Raw genomic sequence first — 16,797 nt, 5'->3', positions numbered from 1 at the left:
GCAACAGGAAAGTTCTCTTTCTTCCATGACCTTGAAGTAAACAATAAGCTTGAATCATGTCAGTTGAGCAGACATTGGGTATGAATCATCTTTTCTTGGTCTGAAAACATGTTTGCTCAATTCAGATTGCTAGTAGAAAATATGTTGTGAAAAATAAGCATCAAAATTTAAAATTACATGACATGTTTAGGTATGCGGTTTCATTTTCTACTGCCTAAGTTATTATGCAAGATATTAATTTAGGACGATGCTATTCTATGCTACTCGGTATTTATTAATATTACTATTTTATTGTCATCACTGTGCACAGCAAAGAGTCTGAAAGCAATGACATTATTCGTATGAGACAGATTAGAAGAAAAGTTTAGTTAACTGTAATGCAGCCAAGGATGCCCTGTCTGGTGGGTCCCTCCTACCCAGACCTTAATTTCCTTATTTCAGTTGTGGGAATTTTCATTCAATGTTATTTTGCATTAGCTTCAGGTGTACAGCATAGCAGTCGGACAATCATAGTCCTTATAAAATGATCCCTCCCAATGTTTCAAGTAACTATTTGGCACCATACATGGTTCTTACAGTGTTAGTGACTATAATCCCTATGATGTACTCTACATCCCTGTGACTGGTTTATAGCTACCAACTTTTACTTTCTAATTTCTTCACCTTTTGTACCCAGTCCCCCATCCCCATTCCCTCTGGTAACCATTAGTTTATTCTCTGTATCTAGGAGTCAGTTTCTACCTTGTTTATTTATTTTGTTCTTTAAATTCCACTTTGACTTATTTCACTTATCATAGTGCCTTCTAGGTCCATCCATACGGTCACAAATGGTAAGATTTCATTCTTTTTATGGCCAAGTAGTATCCCATTGTATATCTACTCATCTACTGAGAGGCACTTGAGTGGCTTCCATCTCTTGGCGATTGTAAATAACGCTGCAATGAATGTAGGAGTGCATATATTCCTTTGAATTAGTGTTTTGTGTTTCTTACGATATATACTCAGAAGTGGAATTACTGGGTCATAAGGCAGTTCCACTTTTCTTTTTTTGAGGAAACTTCGTACTGTTTTCCATAGTGGCTGCACCAGTCTGCATTCCCCTAAACTGAACACGAGGGTTCCCTTTTCTCCACGTCCTAGCCAACACTTGTTGTTTATTGATTTATTGACAGTAGCCATTCTCACAGGTGTGAGATGGTGTTGCTTTCGGTTTTATTTCTCATTTCTCTTATGATTAGTTGAGAATCTGTCTTTTCACATGTCTTCGGCCATCTGTTTGTCCTCTTTGAAGAAGTGTCTATTTAGGTCCTCTGCCCACTTTTTAATTGAATTGTTTGGGTTTTCTTTGTTGTTGTGTTGTATGAGTTCTTTATAAATTTTGGACATTAACCCCTTATCAGGTGTACCATTATTGAATATGTTCTTTCATCCAGAGCTTCATTTCTAGTTATTGTTATTGTTTTTTTTTACTCTTCTACCCTTTGCCTTTAGATGCACTGATTACCTGCCTCTGATGTTCTAATCCTTTGACTTTCTCATCACTAGAACTATTTGTAGCGGGTCGTATAAGGGTACAATGAGTGTAGCCACAACTAGTGATGTGGGAATTTCAAAACAGCAGTCTCTTGATTTTAGAAATGAAATTTAAAATCGGTGATGATCTTATCACTGTGGGAAGTAGCATCTGTTTTCAGCATGAGTGATTTGAGTTGCAGAGAAATATTAGTGAATGGGTTTGTTCAATGTGTGCCGCTTCTGTTCCAAACACATGAATGTCTTAGTCACCTTATGGATGAATTTTAAAATAAAATTTATTCAAACTAATTTTGTGTATAAAATGAGAAGATTAACAATCATATTTTAAACTGATTCCACATAAGAAGTGTTGAATGATAAGAAATTGACCATGTAAAGTTTTTATAATGCACATTAACTTCCATGTATAAATTTAAAAATTACAGTATGTAATAGAATAATTAAATAGCTTATTTTTATGTTATTATTTTTTGTTTAATAATATTCCCAACAAAAACCCATCACTTAAAATCAAGTAGTAAAATTAATAAATAGAAAACCATTATAAGTTACCATAAGTAGAATACAATATTTTACATAATCAATTACTAGTTGTTAATACATAAATGTCTACTGCACCTTACTTAAAATTATCTTATATCCCAAATCTTACCTGTTCATCACACTTTTGGAAAATATTCTGTTATAAATTGTAATTGATTGTTTTTATTTTGGGTTAAGAGATTTGTTGGTTTTTTATTTGACAGTCCTCTATAATACATCAGAACTTTTACTATATGGGCAAAAAACTAAGCTCAACTCCACAACATGCTTATAGAAAAGAGAAACCCAGATAATAAAGTGGTATTCTATAATAACCTATGTAATTTATTTTTAAATTTTAATTAAATTACATTATTAAGATTAACAATTGGAAAAAATGTTCATTCTTTATTTTTTACTTATTTAGAAAGATTTTTGTGATGATTAAATGAAGGATTGGTATCAAATGTTTTATTGATGTTATATTTTTGGAGCAGTTTAAGTTCCAACCTGTAGCGATTTCCTATATACCTCTAGCCACAGCCTACACACAGCCTCCACCATTATCGGTAACCCCACCAGAGTAGCACGTTTGTTGCAACTGATGAACCCACACATCGTAATCACCCGAAGTCAGAGGTTTACCTTAGGACCACTCTTGGTGTTGTACACTCTGTGGATCTGAACAAATGTGAAATGATACGCAGCCCTCATTATGATACCATACAGATGATTTGTCCCCCAAACCAATCCCTGGAAACCATTATTGTTTTTGCTGTCTCCATAGTTAATTTCTCACGAATGTCATACATATGGTTGGAATCATACAGTGACTTTTCAGGTTGGCATCTTTCTTTTAGTAGTATATGTAAAGATTCCTCCATGTCTTTTCATGGTTTGATCATTTATTTTTTTAATACTGAATAATATTCTATTTTTGGTTGGAATGTTTATCTGCTCTGTGAAGAATATCTTCATTGTTTTCAAGTCTTGGTAATTCCTAATAAAGCTACATAAGCACTTGTGTGCAGGTTTTATGCGGGCACATATTTTCTTTTTTTTTTTTAATTTTTTCTTTTTTTTTATTGTACTTTTGCATTACTATTTAAGCCTCTTACACCTCCCACTCCCGAAATCATCACACTGTTTTCCATGCCTATGAGTACTTTTTCCTTTTTGTTTGATGATCCATCTACCCCCTAACCACCCTCCCCATCTAGCTGTCATCCTGCTCTCTATGTGTAAGTCTGTCTCTGTTTTGCTTGTTAGTTCAGTTTGTTCATTAGATTCTACATTGAGAGAAATTATATGGTACTTGTCTTTCTCTGACTGGCTTATTTCATTCAGCATAATGTTCTCCAGGTCCATCCATGCTGTTGCATAGGGTGGAATTTCCTTCTTTCAGTCAAGTAGTACTCCATTGTGTAAATGTCCCATTTTTTTATCACTCATCTACTGAGGAACACTTAGATGCGTCCATGACTTGGCAAGTATAAATATCACTGCGATGAATATAGGGGCGCTTGTGTTCTTTCCAATTGGTGTTTTGGGTTCCTTCAGATAGAGTCCCAGAAGTGGGATCTCTGGGTCAAAAGGCAGATCCATTTTTAATTTTTTTAGGTGTCCCTATACGGCTTTCCACAGTGGCTGCACCAGTCTGCATTCCCACCAACAGTGCCAAATGGTTCCATTTTCTCCACATCCTCACCAGCACTTGTCAATTTATTGATGATAACCATTCTGACAGGCCTGCGATGATAATCTCATTGTGCTTTTAATTTGTGTATTTCTCTGAGGATTGGTGACGTTGAGCATCTTTTCATCTGTCTATTGACCACCTGTGTGTCACTCCTTTATTTCAATCCCAAGGAGTGTGATGGCTGGATCACGCATTAAAAATATATTTAGATTTGTAAGAAGTTGCCAAACTGTCTTCCATTAAACCAAACAGCTTCCAAGTTTCTGAAGGATAAACTAAAGTCCCGGTGTAAAGTTTTGGGAGCAGATGAAAGTTAGGATGCAGATCGAAAAGGACACATAGATCATGTATGACTATTTAGAAAATGACCACAATAAATGAGGAAAGCTTAAGCAATTGGAGGGAAGTAAAAATATGACAACTATAATCTTAATAATATTTTATTATGATGCATTTTTCTTTTTTAGAAATACAATTTAATACTACATACTTCCAAATGCTAAATTTAAGGACAGAATAATGATGCCTTTATAAATCATTATAATTTTGTAAAGTGTTCAGTTTCTCATCAAGCAAATTAGATGCTATCTAAACTATCTAAGACTTAACTTTGAATTCCACAAAGGAGAAAATAACAATGAGGAGGAGAGTGAGAAAAAAAGAAATAAATAATAGGAAATTAACAACGACTATGTAACAAAGTTTGGAAGATCCTATTGGGATTCCCAAGAAAAAGTTGTAATTGTGATTGTTGCTGAAGCAATTACAGTCTAAATGTTGCTGTATGAGGGACAGGTTCTCAGAAAAAACGTTTGTGGAAATTAACTGAACTGATTTTGCTTTCATTTTATTATGTGCCACAAGATAAAAAATAAAAATAAACTAACTAAAAATACAGGACATTTTGAGCTCTTATTATTACTTGAACAAATGAACATTTCCTACTGTGACTTAAATCAATAGTCCTACATCTTTATTGCTTAAATAATAAGATGTAATACTTTTAGAGTAACTATATTATCAAGCACTTTTCTAAAAAATTCATCTGAGAATTAGGGGCAGGGTCAAAGTTAGCTTTTCCATTAACTGTGAGAAAGCTATTAGGCAAATTAAAAATAACAGTTTTAAGGAGAATGCTTACCTAAGAAAGAAAATAAGACTTTTGAAAGGCATTTCTGAAAACTAATTTGCGGTAAAGTAACGACATTGCACTCCATCAAGTGGCCTCCACAGGTAGGGTTCAGGCTTTAATTTCTGATTTCTGTGACATTGTTAAAGCTGGTTTCTTAGCAACAGTCACCAGGCATACTTGTACAAACTGTAGGTTTGTGTCACTTTGTACAGTTCATGAACATTTCTCTTTTTTTAATTTCATATTCCATCTCCTCACCAAATAATTATAACTCAAGTTCTGTATTTAAGGATTTTGCTCATATAAACAAGTGAGTTAACTAAGACAGTTCATATTATACTGTTGCAATTAGTTGCAATTAAAATATCATTCTATCTTAAGATTGAGTATGGATTGTTTCAAAATAAATGTACACACTGGTGGTTCACTCTGATATACATTTAAAAATTATCTAGACATTTTAGAACTGGGCCATGTATTCTCTGAAATGTTCAGGAAATGTAGGAGTGGTTCCATTTTCAATCAATTGATGATCATTGCTTATAAATGCCTCTTCATTGCTATGTGTGGAAGTTGATCACAGTAAAAAATGGAAGTGTTGTCTCATATTCATCACTGAGTCACACACAGAGATTTATCAGTCACATAAAGACAGGACATCAGGAAACCGCAGGACCTAGGACTAGACTTATAGTCTTGGAGTCTGACCAGCTATGGGAAGGTGCTGAAGATGTTTAGTTGAGCACAAAACTTTCAGATATATTTTAGTAGTACTCCAGAAGGCGTAGGCTTTGTGGGAGAATGACATTCATAGAAAAGGAGGTGTCAAGCCTCACAGAGTGACGGAGATAAAAATTAAAGCACTACAGTGTGAAACAGGGCTTGGATATTTGTGCTCATAGTTTGTACTTCTGGGGTTTGTAGGGAAGCTTTGTGGCTCAGGTATTTTAAAGTTGAAGGCTAGGTATGTCCCAGCTTGGTCCTAGAGCCAAGCGTATACTTGGGCTTTTTGTTGTAAGCTGGGAAATACTACAACGTGGTCAGTAATGTGGACTGAGAGAAGAAGGAAAGAACACACACATACACACACACTCACACACACACGATTTTATGCCAAGGCACATATATACCCTCTCTCATTTCAACTTTCCAACAACACTCACTTTTACGCTGTTTGATGAGTATTATTGTCCAAATATTATAGGAGGCAAAGAAAATAGGTAGAACAGGGGGAAGATTCCCACCTATTGCTCAAGGTACGTGAAGGAACTAGGTTATCAAACGAGTTCTCTCTGTCCAAACAGTCAGTATTCTTCATCCTATATTTTGCTGCATCTCATTGGTAGTTAATTTATGGAATCGACTCTATATCAGCACTAGACTGAGCTGACCAAGTAAATTAATTTGCTTACTAAACTTGCAAGATGTTGGATTAGGTTAATAGATATACAAAAATATAAGACAAAAAGATAGACATGATATTTTATGTATACATTAAGATTTAAATCTTTAAATGTTACCCCCCAAACTTAAATTTACAGTTAAAAATGACTTGTGTGTACGTTGATTCATCGTACAAAAGTAGACGTCTTTTTGAACCAGCCTTGTAAATTATAACAGTTCTGTAAGTTATAATTAACTAGAAGTAAAACATTCAATTGTTCAAATTTTGTCTTGGATGGAGGAGTTTCCCAGACCTCAGGATTTTCAGTACTAAAACTGAGAACATCCTCACAAGCCAGAAAGAGATGACTGTCTTAACTTAGACATTCTTAAAGCCCTAAATATGTTGCTTTCAAGCAGAACCATTTAGCTGTTACATAGGTAGAGAAAATAGAATCTGTGCATTGAATTTTGTATAGTACTTAAGTAGCAGCAATTTTCAGGTAGCATTTGGTAAATGTTAGACAGTTTACACATTGTCTGTGCACATGATTGTCCTTTCTACCCAAACCCTTTATATTTCTTGAGGCTAAGATTTATTCACCTCTGTTTTGTCAAGGATCAGAGATGTTATTTTGCAGATACTCCTCAGTGAAACATGCATAAATGGTGAAAATTATTTTAAAAAAATATTAAAAATTAAAAACCAACTATTTACTGCCCCTGGAAGTTTTCCTAAAAGCAAAGAGCAAATGAAACAATATTTGCTGATGCAAATATGCTAAAACACTTTAACAATATCAAGAGACTGTGGCACTTGACACAGGACTTAATCCCTCCCTCTCACTCCCACCTCCCGACTCAGTTTGATAGGAAACCCATCCCAGGTAGGTGTGGTTGAGAGAACATGGCTCCTCTCACCTCAGCTCCCAATGAAGAGATATAACATCTTACGGAGAGGGGCAGGACACTAGCATTCCTCATGCCCTCCTCTGAGTTTCAGAGGTGGACAGCTTACTTCCCCCACCAGCCCCCCTCCTATGGCATAGGCTCTGTACTTGTCTGGCAGGTAGTAAGGGCCCAGTCATTCGTGTTATTCTGCAAGTTCCTGCAGAGCCCAAATCAGAAAATGCTCTCTGCCTTCACTCTGTGCCCAGAGCAGTACCTCAGAGAATTCCCCAGGGTTAGAGAAAGTGCATAAGAATAGAGACTTCAAAAGCTCTTCTGAAAATATTTGATTTACTTTTTTAGCTTTAATAGATGTAAGATTATAAAAGGTAATAATTATAACAATGCTTATTGGGCTTTTGAATATATAGATATGATATAGATAAAATATATGCAAACATGTATACATATGTATTTAATAGAACATAACTACATAAAAATAGTATTTCTCTATTTTTACAGGACTTAAGTTAATATGAATTAGAATATAAATTCAGCTTTATATGGTAAAACCTAGAGCAGACACTAACAAAAACCACAAATATGTAGTAAAAACATTGAAAATTAATATCATACTGGAAATACTTCTTGCAAAAGAAAGTTAGCAGAGGAGAGTTATAAGAACTTAACACCCTACCATTGCAATTTTTATCTTATGCAAGTGAAATTTTTATGTAATTGGAGCTTCCCCTGTTAAATGAAAAATCTCTGAACTAATAAATTTAATTAAAAAACAACTCTGTGAATATGCTAAAATTATTGAATTACTCAGGTTGAATGAAGGAATTATAGAGATGTGAACACAGCTATTATTTTTAAAATGCAATGAAAAAATTAATTATGTTTGAAAAGTGAGAATTTATTGGAGTGCTTGTTGGAGACTATGTTTGTACAAGTCAGAACAAGAGTGCTGGTTGGAAACAATGATTGGAAAACATTGCATTCCATGCAAAGTACGAGAAATAGTTTCCATTCTATAGAAACAACAGCAATAGCATCTCGGCATTGTAAAGGACCTTCAGAATCTCCAACCATATTTAAATTTGTTCTACCACACCTACGTCAAGCATCTGGACAGTCAGTATTTGATTACTCCTGGTGCTTACTGCTCCTTGAAGATATTGATTATGATCTCGGGCAGCTCTAATATGTCTTTGTTATAGGTATTCGAAAAAATAGTTTCTTTAGATTCCATTCTCCTGATGTAATACCTGCTTCACATGAGCATCATTATCAGATCAAAGGCAGCTCACATGTTCTTCTGTCTCCTTCCTTCAGCCTGCATATTCCTAGTTATTTTAAGCATTCTCATAACTATTTGAATCAAGTCTTTTTATAACCCTGGTTGCTTTCTTTGTCTCTTGGCAAGATTCTAATATACAGAAAATGCCTACAGTCTGGTCCCCTTTAAAAATGCCTTCCATATGCCTTAAAATGTGATGAACGTTTACCCTATACCCTAATTATACCCTTTGACAGTGGTCAGTACCCACAGGATCATGTTCTACCACCTTCATATAATTTATGAGGCACTCCTTGACCTAAATCACTTATCTTTTTTCATGTTATTATATCTTAGATATTTTTCCATAATTCCCAAAACTTAGAGTCAGTTGCCCACGCAAACTCTATGGCTTTGCTACTGCTGTCGTGGCTTCTTGAAATATCTTTCTTCCTCTCCCTGTGTCTTCCGCATTCTGCTCCTCCATAATTACCTCATAGTCTTCTGCTATTAGCTAAACATCATGAGCAGGAAGGTTTATCTGAACCCATAGGTGTGAACTAACTGTCTTTTCTTTGCACTCTGTAATGTCTTCTTTGTTCCTCCAGCAGGTGTTGAAATCTTCTGTTGATACGTGTCTGCCCAATGGGACTCTTCATTGGTGCGATTGTACTTTATTGATTTTTATATGTCTCAGTCCTAGAACGGTGTCTAGAGCATTGTGGGCACTATATAATTGAATACAATCCACACCAATATTCTTTTAGAAATGTTACAGTCACTAAAGAGATTTGGTAGCAATTTTCTTGTTAATTTAGGCATGAGTCCAACTGACTAAAGATGCAGACACTAGGGAAAAAAATGCTTTCTTTTTCAGAAAAGGAGATTATGTAATAGAATTAAACTCATATCCTGTACTCCTGACTTTCACATGTGCCTTAACTTCCTTGAGGATTTCTGAGAACCTTCCTATGAGACAGGATACAACATTGAAATCATAAGACATCAATGCATTCTCACCCCTCAAACCAACAAGGGTCTTATCAAAGGCAGATTAACAGCATTAGTAACACCTTGATTGTATAATACTCAGCAAACTTTTGGTTCAGAAATCAGTTACTAACAAATATTGACTAGTTAAGATTTATCAATCTTATCTATAAAAGCAAAGTAGTTGTGATTTAGCACCAAAATGTTATGCAACTGCCCTAGTTTCAAATAACCAGTGTGTCAAAAAAAAAATCTTGCCTTTTTCAAATGCATATCTTAACTAACTTCCCATGACGAAGGAACAGATCCCTCTTGGCCTGGGGGTTTATGGGTTGATTATGATGGTTTCATCCGCTTTCAGCCACTGTTTGTAATGGCCTTGCCTTGATTCAGCCAGCCAGGATGATAATGCTGAATATATGATGCACTGAGCCTTTTGATTAGGAGATTCCTTTCATGTAAAATGTTTATTTAAAATTTGTAATAGTATATGATAATAATTATGAGGATAATTGCTGAGCTGGTTCAAATATCAGCTCTAAAACTTTCTAGTTATGTGAATTTGAACAAATTTCTTAATGTCTCTGTGCTTCATTTCATCACATATAAAATGGGAAGATTAATAAAACCCATTTTGGGGCATTTGTAAATATATATGTATGTATTTACATATTAGTAAATATATGTAAACATTTGAAAATGTCTAACACATGGTAAGATTTCAAATTATCTATTATTATGATCGAAAGTTGTTTGAAAATAATTATAAACATACATATCACTATATTTCTGTTGTTACCTAAAGATTTATATAAAATCAATTTCTGTGTATTTATTCCAGTCCAGATGCTTTATACACACACACACAAAGCAAAATCGGTTATCACCAAGAAGGTTAGTTAATAAAGAAGATAAGAAGACATTATTAGCCAAGGTCACCAGTTTTTAGAAAGGTGTCTGGATATATAGAGCAAGAAAACAACAATGGCCCTTTCACATATATTTGAGGAAAATATTTCTATGCAATAACCCATGTTGGTTAAAAAATGTCCCCTCAGTTTCCATAATGTGATTTTTTTTCTATCTGTGAAAACAAAGATTCTACTTCTTCTCTGGCCTAAGTCCTTTGTAGCTGTTTCCAAATGACTCCCTCACCCCCATCTCCTCCCAAAGCCACCACTAATGTATTTTTTTACTGCTTGAAAAAGTTTTAATATTCAGCAGGTTAAGGAAACCCATGGTCAGCTTTAGAATTTTAGTCTCTGCTGAGCTTTCAAGGTGTCAGGACCCTAAAATAATATGAACAGCAGGGGTACTAAATCTTTCATTATTTCTAGTTTCCCCTTGAGCATACTGACTTTGCAATAAAGAAGCTGTCATTTACACTCTTCTTTATTGCAAGATAGGTAATAGCTACAGGGAGAAGAAAAAAACAGGAACTGTGTCAAGTAAGCCTGACTGCCATTATGATTAATGTGTAATCATTGCACATTTGCATCTACTCTTTTCATGTACAGGTACTTCATAGATTGGAAGAGTGATGGGGACAGCTACTTTACAATAGATGGAACTGAAGGAACCATCGCCACTAACGAATTGCTAGACAGAGAAATCACTGCGCAGTATAATGTCTCCATAATTGCGCGTAAAGTTAGTAAGTATGGCATGGACGGAATCAGTGTTGTACTGCAGCTTTTGGATTTAACACCCTTAAACGAATCCCTGCTGAAGTGTTTTTCATTTTTGGACTGACAGCTGAGTGGTCTCCTGGGGAAACTCAGGGACCTGTTCCTCTTGTTCATAGCGTAAGTCCGGAGAAACTGTGACAGCTGCCAGTCCCTGTTTGCAGGATGGCACGCATATCTAAGTGCTGCATTCCATTGTGAGACCTCATCCTTTCCTACACTGTACCCTCAGGGGTGCATGGGAGTGCCAACTCCTCTTCCGTATCAGACCCCCATATATTATCGGGAGCTTCACAGGCCAGGGATGAGGAAACGATTAATATAAAATCATCTGTTCTGAAATATTTTCTGAAATTGAAGATGACATCTTTACAATTATCCCTCTTCTCTCTAGCTTCATTAGAATGTAATTTTTGAATGAATGTCACTGTGGAATATACAGGAGTTTTAAGTGCACTTCTGCAAGGAGTCACTCAGGATCCGTAGGATGGTTGAGGATGATCCCTTGTGCTGATTTTTGCACGGTCCAGAAGACTGTCCTCTCAACAGTGATTACAGGTCTTAGTTGTTTGGCTGGACAATCAAGGATATAATGACAACTCCCTGAAGTAACAGATCAGGTGGCAGTGGTGACACATTGCTATCAACAGAGTTGTTCCTAACAAAACTGTATCTTTCCAGTCTTTCTGCTTATGGTTTCTTGAAAGATTTGCAGAAATCCCTTCTGAGTGTTTTTCATTTTGTTTCCTTCTTATTTCATTGTGTGCATCTGGTATAAATATGTTGGCAGCTGATTTCACCTCTCAACGTGGGGGAATAGCTAACTGTGAATGTTTCTGTTTCAGGGGTTTTTGATCAATCTCATCTCGGTGGGGAGTAAATAAGAAACAGTTGTGTTTATCTTCAGCAACTGCTTCCAAACGTGATTAGTCAGACACCTATTCCCAGACCTTAATGAAATCCTTAGCTAAGGTCTATACATTTAGGTTGTTCTGATTACTGGAGGTAAGCTTCATATAAATGTAAATGTATCTTCCACCGTTTGCATTGGAACAATGACATGTCACATGAGAAGACTGAGTACCCTGAGGCTACCGTACTAAAGAGGTCACATGTTGGTGGCCACGTTAACCATCACAGGTCAGCTTAGACTTCCAAGTATAACCCTCCAGTGCTTTAGGTATGTGAGTGAAACTTGGAACCTCTAGTCCAGGCCACTTGCTAGCTGAACACCACAACATACCTCTGTCAATACCATGTGGAATGAATATACACCCAGCCAAATCCTGCCCAAATTCTCACCCACAAAACTGTAAGAAATGCAAAATGTGTAATTATTTCAAGCAACTACATTTTGGGGCCATTTGTTGTTACACAGCAATAGATTACTGCAGAACTCAGTGGCATTTTAAGTTGAAACAATGGGTCCTTGCCTGTGGAGGTGCAGAGTCTCTAGTCTGTTGGAGTGGAAGAGGGAAATAACAATGCACAATTCTTTCTTATCTTCCCCCGTATAGTCTTTGGTTGCCACCGCATCCATGACTAAAATGCATTGGCAGTAAGGCGGTTGCCCGAACACCGTCATCTCCTGTAATTTGTATAGTTATTCAATGGTGGGGTCCAACATCTCGTCTGCATAGGGCATTGATATGGGCGCCCCGCCAGTGGGAGGCCTTACATCTTCTTCATTCTAGGGTCTCCCTGACCACCAGGCCGACTTCCTTGGTGATTTAATGGCATAATTTCTCAATTTCAGCTTCTTCGTGCTGTACCATCTTAACCCTGAGGAAATTCACGCATCTTTGTCATGCTAAGTAGGCACATTAGGAGCTACTTTTCTCCTGCGTCTTTTGTCCTGCCCTGTCCCGCCCCCCAAGCTCGGTGAGGGTTTGAGCACTGTTGATCCAGTCGTCTGTCTGAGCAGAGACATGTGGACAGAATGCCGGTCTCCCCTGTGGAGTCCTCCCCACCCTCATTCTCTTTGTTTCCCTAAAGTCTCCTTTCACACTCGGCATCTTTCTTCCCTCCAATACTACCTCCCATTACAGTTACAGATGTTATTCAGCATTCCTTTTAAGCTATCTTTCTATTATTTCATTCACCCAGAATTCGGGGGAGAGTTTAACCATGTCGCCTGTAGAAAATTAGCTTGAGTTTCCCACAGTGTTTGGCAATGCAGGGAAAATGAGTTGTCTAAGTGATTGAGCATAAGACCTCTGTGAACCATGTCACATGCCGTCGAATGGCCTAGCCATAGTAAGTGACAACTCACCAGAGGCAGTCTCCTCAGATAACTTCTATTCTTTAAAGAGATATTGCCCATAGATGATTAATTAGAATGCTGTCTGATCTAAACTGAACCTTTTCATAAATGCACACACAACACTTATACATGTTTTTTGAAGCAGGAGTAGTAGGCTCTGTACCTTAACTCAGGTAGACAGTCTGCAGATGGTTCACGGACTACCTGTGTTGTAGCCCTGCATGGCCTTTGCCTCCCCGGTGGCTCCCCGGACCACCGCAACCGTCAGCACACTGAGCGGGTACTTGTAGTAGCAGATCCGGCGCCTACTGTCGGTGTCCTGGTCTTCAACCCTTTGGAAAATGGAAGGAGATTATGGATTCTTTCAGTGGAAGCAAGCGTCACAGATCCTCAAAAACTTACATTCTTCAAACTTAGGGAATGCTATTTAAAAAAATATCGATTTAATTAGGGCGCGTGTTGGCTCTGCCACCCTACCCCCCTGACTGTAGTATTTACTCAAGTGAAAATTGGGAAACTCTAGCGTATGGAGTCTCATGAGTTATGCTGGCCCTCCTGGGCCATGTGCAGAACTCTAACTTAGACACGTAATCTGTGTATACACAACACATGTGTGGTGGCAAGCTACTATTCCTAAAATGTCTACCTACCGCTAGCCTTTTCCAGTATTGCAGTGCCCTTCGGAAGTCTGCTGGGGTGAAGCTATGTATCTCTGTGAAAAATAGAGAGGCTACACACGGTCCTCTTGGTAATTCAAGATTCTGCCATAAGAATAGTTTATCATGGGCTTTATTTTTCTGGAACTCACAGACTTTAAAAGTAAACTTTATTCACATTCTACTGCATAATGCTATCTTCATGGATTAAACTGGCCAGCCGAGCAGAAAACTGTCATCCTACTGAATGGCAGAGAACTAAATAGCCCACACCAGCCCTGCCAAGAGAACAAAACTGAGTGAGTGCACCTATGGCAGGTTGCGCTAGCATGTGCCCAGCCCTTACGCCTGTAAGAGCTCTCAGGTGAAATGAAATGGGACAAGGATTGGACAACTTCCAATTAGTTAAAAATCAGTCATTAATCAGTGTTGCTCTAGTTGGAGGTCCAAATAATTTTATTAGACTTCTAATAATTCTTTTATGCATTACTGCTTTGCTGTTTTTATGATGCTAATCTTGAAACTTTTTAAAGAGACAGAAGCTACAAACATTCACTTCATTCAAACTATCAGATACAACCAGAACAGGAACAGAATCATGGATATGGAGATCATTTGAAGGGTTATCAGCTGGGAGAGGTAAAGAGGAGACTGGGGGAAACAGTGCAGGGATTAAGAAGCGTAATTGGTAGGTACAAAATGGGCATGGGAATGTTAAGGGTAGCAGAAGAAATGGAGAAGCCAAATAATTTATATGTGCATGATATGTACATGAACCAAAGGAGTGGGTTGCTAGAGGGAAGGGGGATACCGGGTGGAGGGGGGCAAAGGGGGAAACTACTGGGACAACTCTAATGGCATAATCAATCAAATAAATTAAAAAAATAAATTTTCAACATGTGAATATTTTTTCTTTCTTTTTTGAGGGGTTACTATAACAAATATCTTTAAGGAAAAATAACAAAAAATAACTACATTAAAACCCTAGAATATAGTTTTTATAATTATAGTATAAACTGATGATACCAGAGAGAATTCTTTTCTTCGTTATGTAATTATCTGAAAGACAATGGATTGTTTCCACTCGTTGTGGAATAAGTCAAACATCAGTGCATTAACTTACTAATTACTATATTTAAGTAATATTTTGTGTGTGCATATGTATATATATACATGGATATACATGTGTATATACCCACATATATGTATGTCCATGTGTGTATATACACACATGTATGTATGTGTGTATATATGTATACACACATGTGTGTGTGTGTGTGTGTGTGTGTATATGGATTAAATTTAGTACCAGATCAGTCTCAAGCTACAACAAGAGTTCCTAATGATTCATTAGTTTATTGTGTCGGATCCTTTTTGACAATTTCTCTATATATTGAAAGATTTTGTGTACCTACACTATGTGTCTTCCTACCTGCTGATTATGTTTAGGGTCAATGCCTTCCCAGTGCCCATGACATCCAGAAGACCCTTCGCAGAGTGGGCATGGAGGTGGACAAGGGCAGGCTCAACAACGTCATCAATGAGCCTAGCAGAGAAAACATTGAAGTCTTCACTACCTGTGCCCACTCTGGGCTGTGGCCTTCTCAGCCGGACCTGCAGAGGGGCATGGAAGAAAGAGGAGCTGATGACAACATGGAATTTTGCTAGTTTAAATATAGTCTTGCTCCTCTGAAAAAAGGGATAATATGTCATTTCTGACATCACTGGTATCACTTTCACCACATTTTATTCAGTAGATGCAAGTTACTAGATCCAGAACACACGTAAGGGCACGGAGTTACAGGAAGGTGACTCGTGTGTCCATCAAGAAGTGGGCATTGTCTGGAGCCACTTCAGAAGGTGGCCTAGCATATTAGCTCTTGGCAACTTGACAAGTCACTCTAACTAAACTTGCAGAGCATTTAGAGTCCACATTACCTGGCCACAAAATACTATGAGAAACACAACAATTCCACCAAATTCATTAGTTAAACAATGGAAACATAAAGTGCTGTAAGAGAGAAAATTATTAAAATAGTTTCTGGGGGCAAGGCCTAGGTCACAGAGGAACTGTCAGAGGGTGTTGTCATTAAAAGATGGAAAAGATGTTGTAAGAGAAGAAAGGAGGATATTCTGGGTTAAAGAGGCATCTTAAGTAACGACATGGAGGTACCCAGGTTGATGTTGAGAACAGATAAAAGGAAGCCTGAGATCTATACTCTTAGCAACTTGTAAATATATGACACACTATTATTAGTTTATTTATTTTTGAGGTATATTTACATATCAATATTTGTATATATTGCAAAATAATCACCACAATAAATCTAGTTAATATCCGTCAATTGTAACTATGTTACATTTTTTTTCTTGAAATGATTTTTAATATCTACTCTTTTAGCAACTTTTAAATATACATGATGTGTTATTAACTATAGTTATGCCATACATTACATCCTAGGACTTATTTATTTTATTAGTGGAATTTTGTACCTTTTGATCACTTTTACCCATTTCTCCCACCCCACATCATTGGTATCCACTTCATAATATCTATAGATATTGAATCATTATGTTTCATATCTGAAATTTATGTAATGTTACATGCCGATTGTATTTCAATTTAAGAAAGTAAAAAAAAAGATCTGAGGCTTTATCAAAGACTTAAATGCCTCCATGAGAATTTGAAAAAGTTTTTCAGCCTATCTTTTTTTAAATTATTTTATTGTTGTTCAAGTACAGTTGTCTGTGTTTACCCCCA

At 36.8% G+C, this 16,797-nt stretch overlaps 1 protein-coding gene across 1 annotated transcript in view; it reads left to right on the top strand.

The window, feature by feature from the left end:
- The window catches only part of CDH12 (cadherin 12), a 348,244-nt gene that overhangs the window by 306,563 nt on the left and 24,884 nt on the right, over positions 1-16,797 (top strand). The window contains exon 8 of the mRNA XM_024578513.3: positions 10,950-11,086. Coding sequence (XP_024434281.2) covers positions 10,950-11,086 — 137 coding nt within the window. The remainder of the gene's footprint in view (positions 1-10,949; positions 11,087-16,797) is intronic.

The sequence above is a fragment of the Desmodus rotundus genome, chromosome 1 (genome assembly GCF_022682495.2).
Source record: "Desmodus rotundus isolate HL8 chromosome 1, HLdesRot8A.1, whole genome shotgun sequence".
NCBI lineage: Eukaryota > Metazoa > Chordata > Mammalia > Chiroptera > Phyllostomidae > Desmodus > Desmodus rotundus.
Note: the sequence above shows the minus strand (reverse complement) of the source record. Positions and strands in the feature narration are given on the sequence as shown.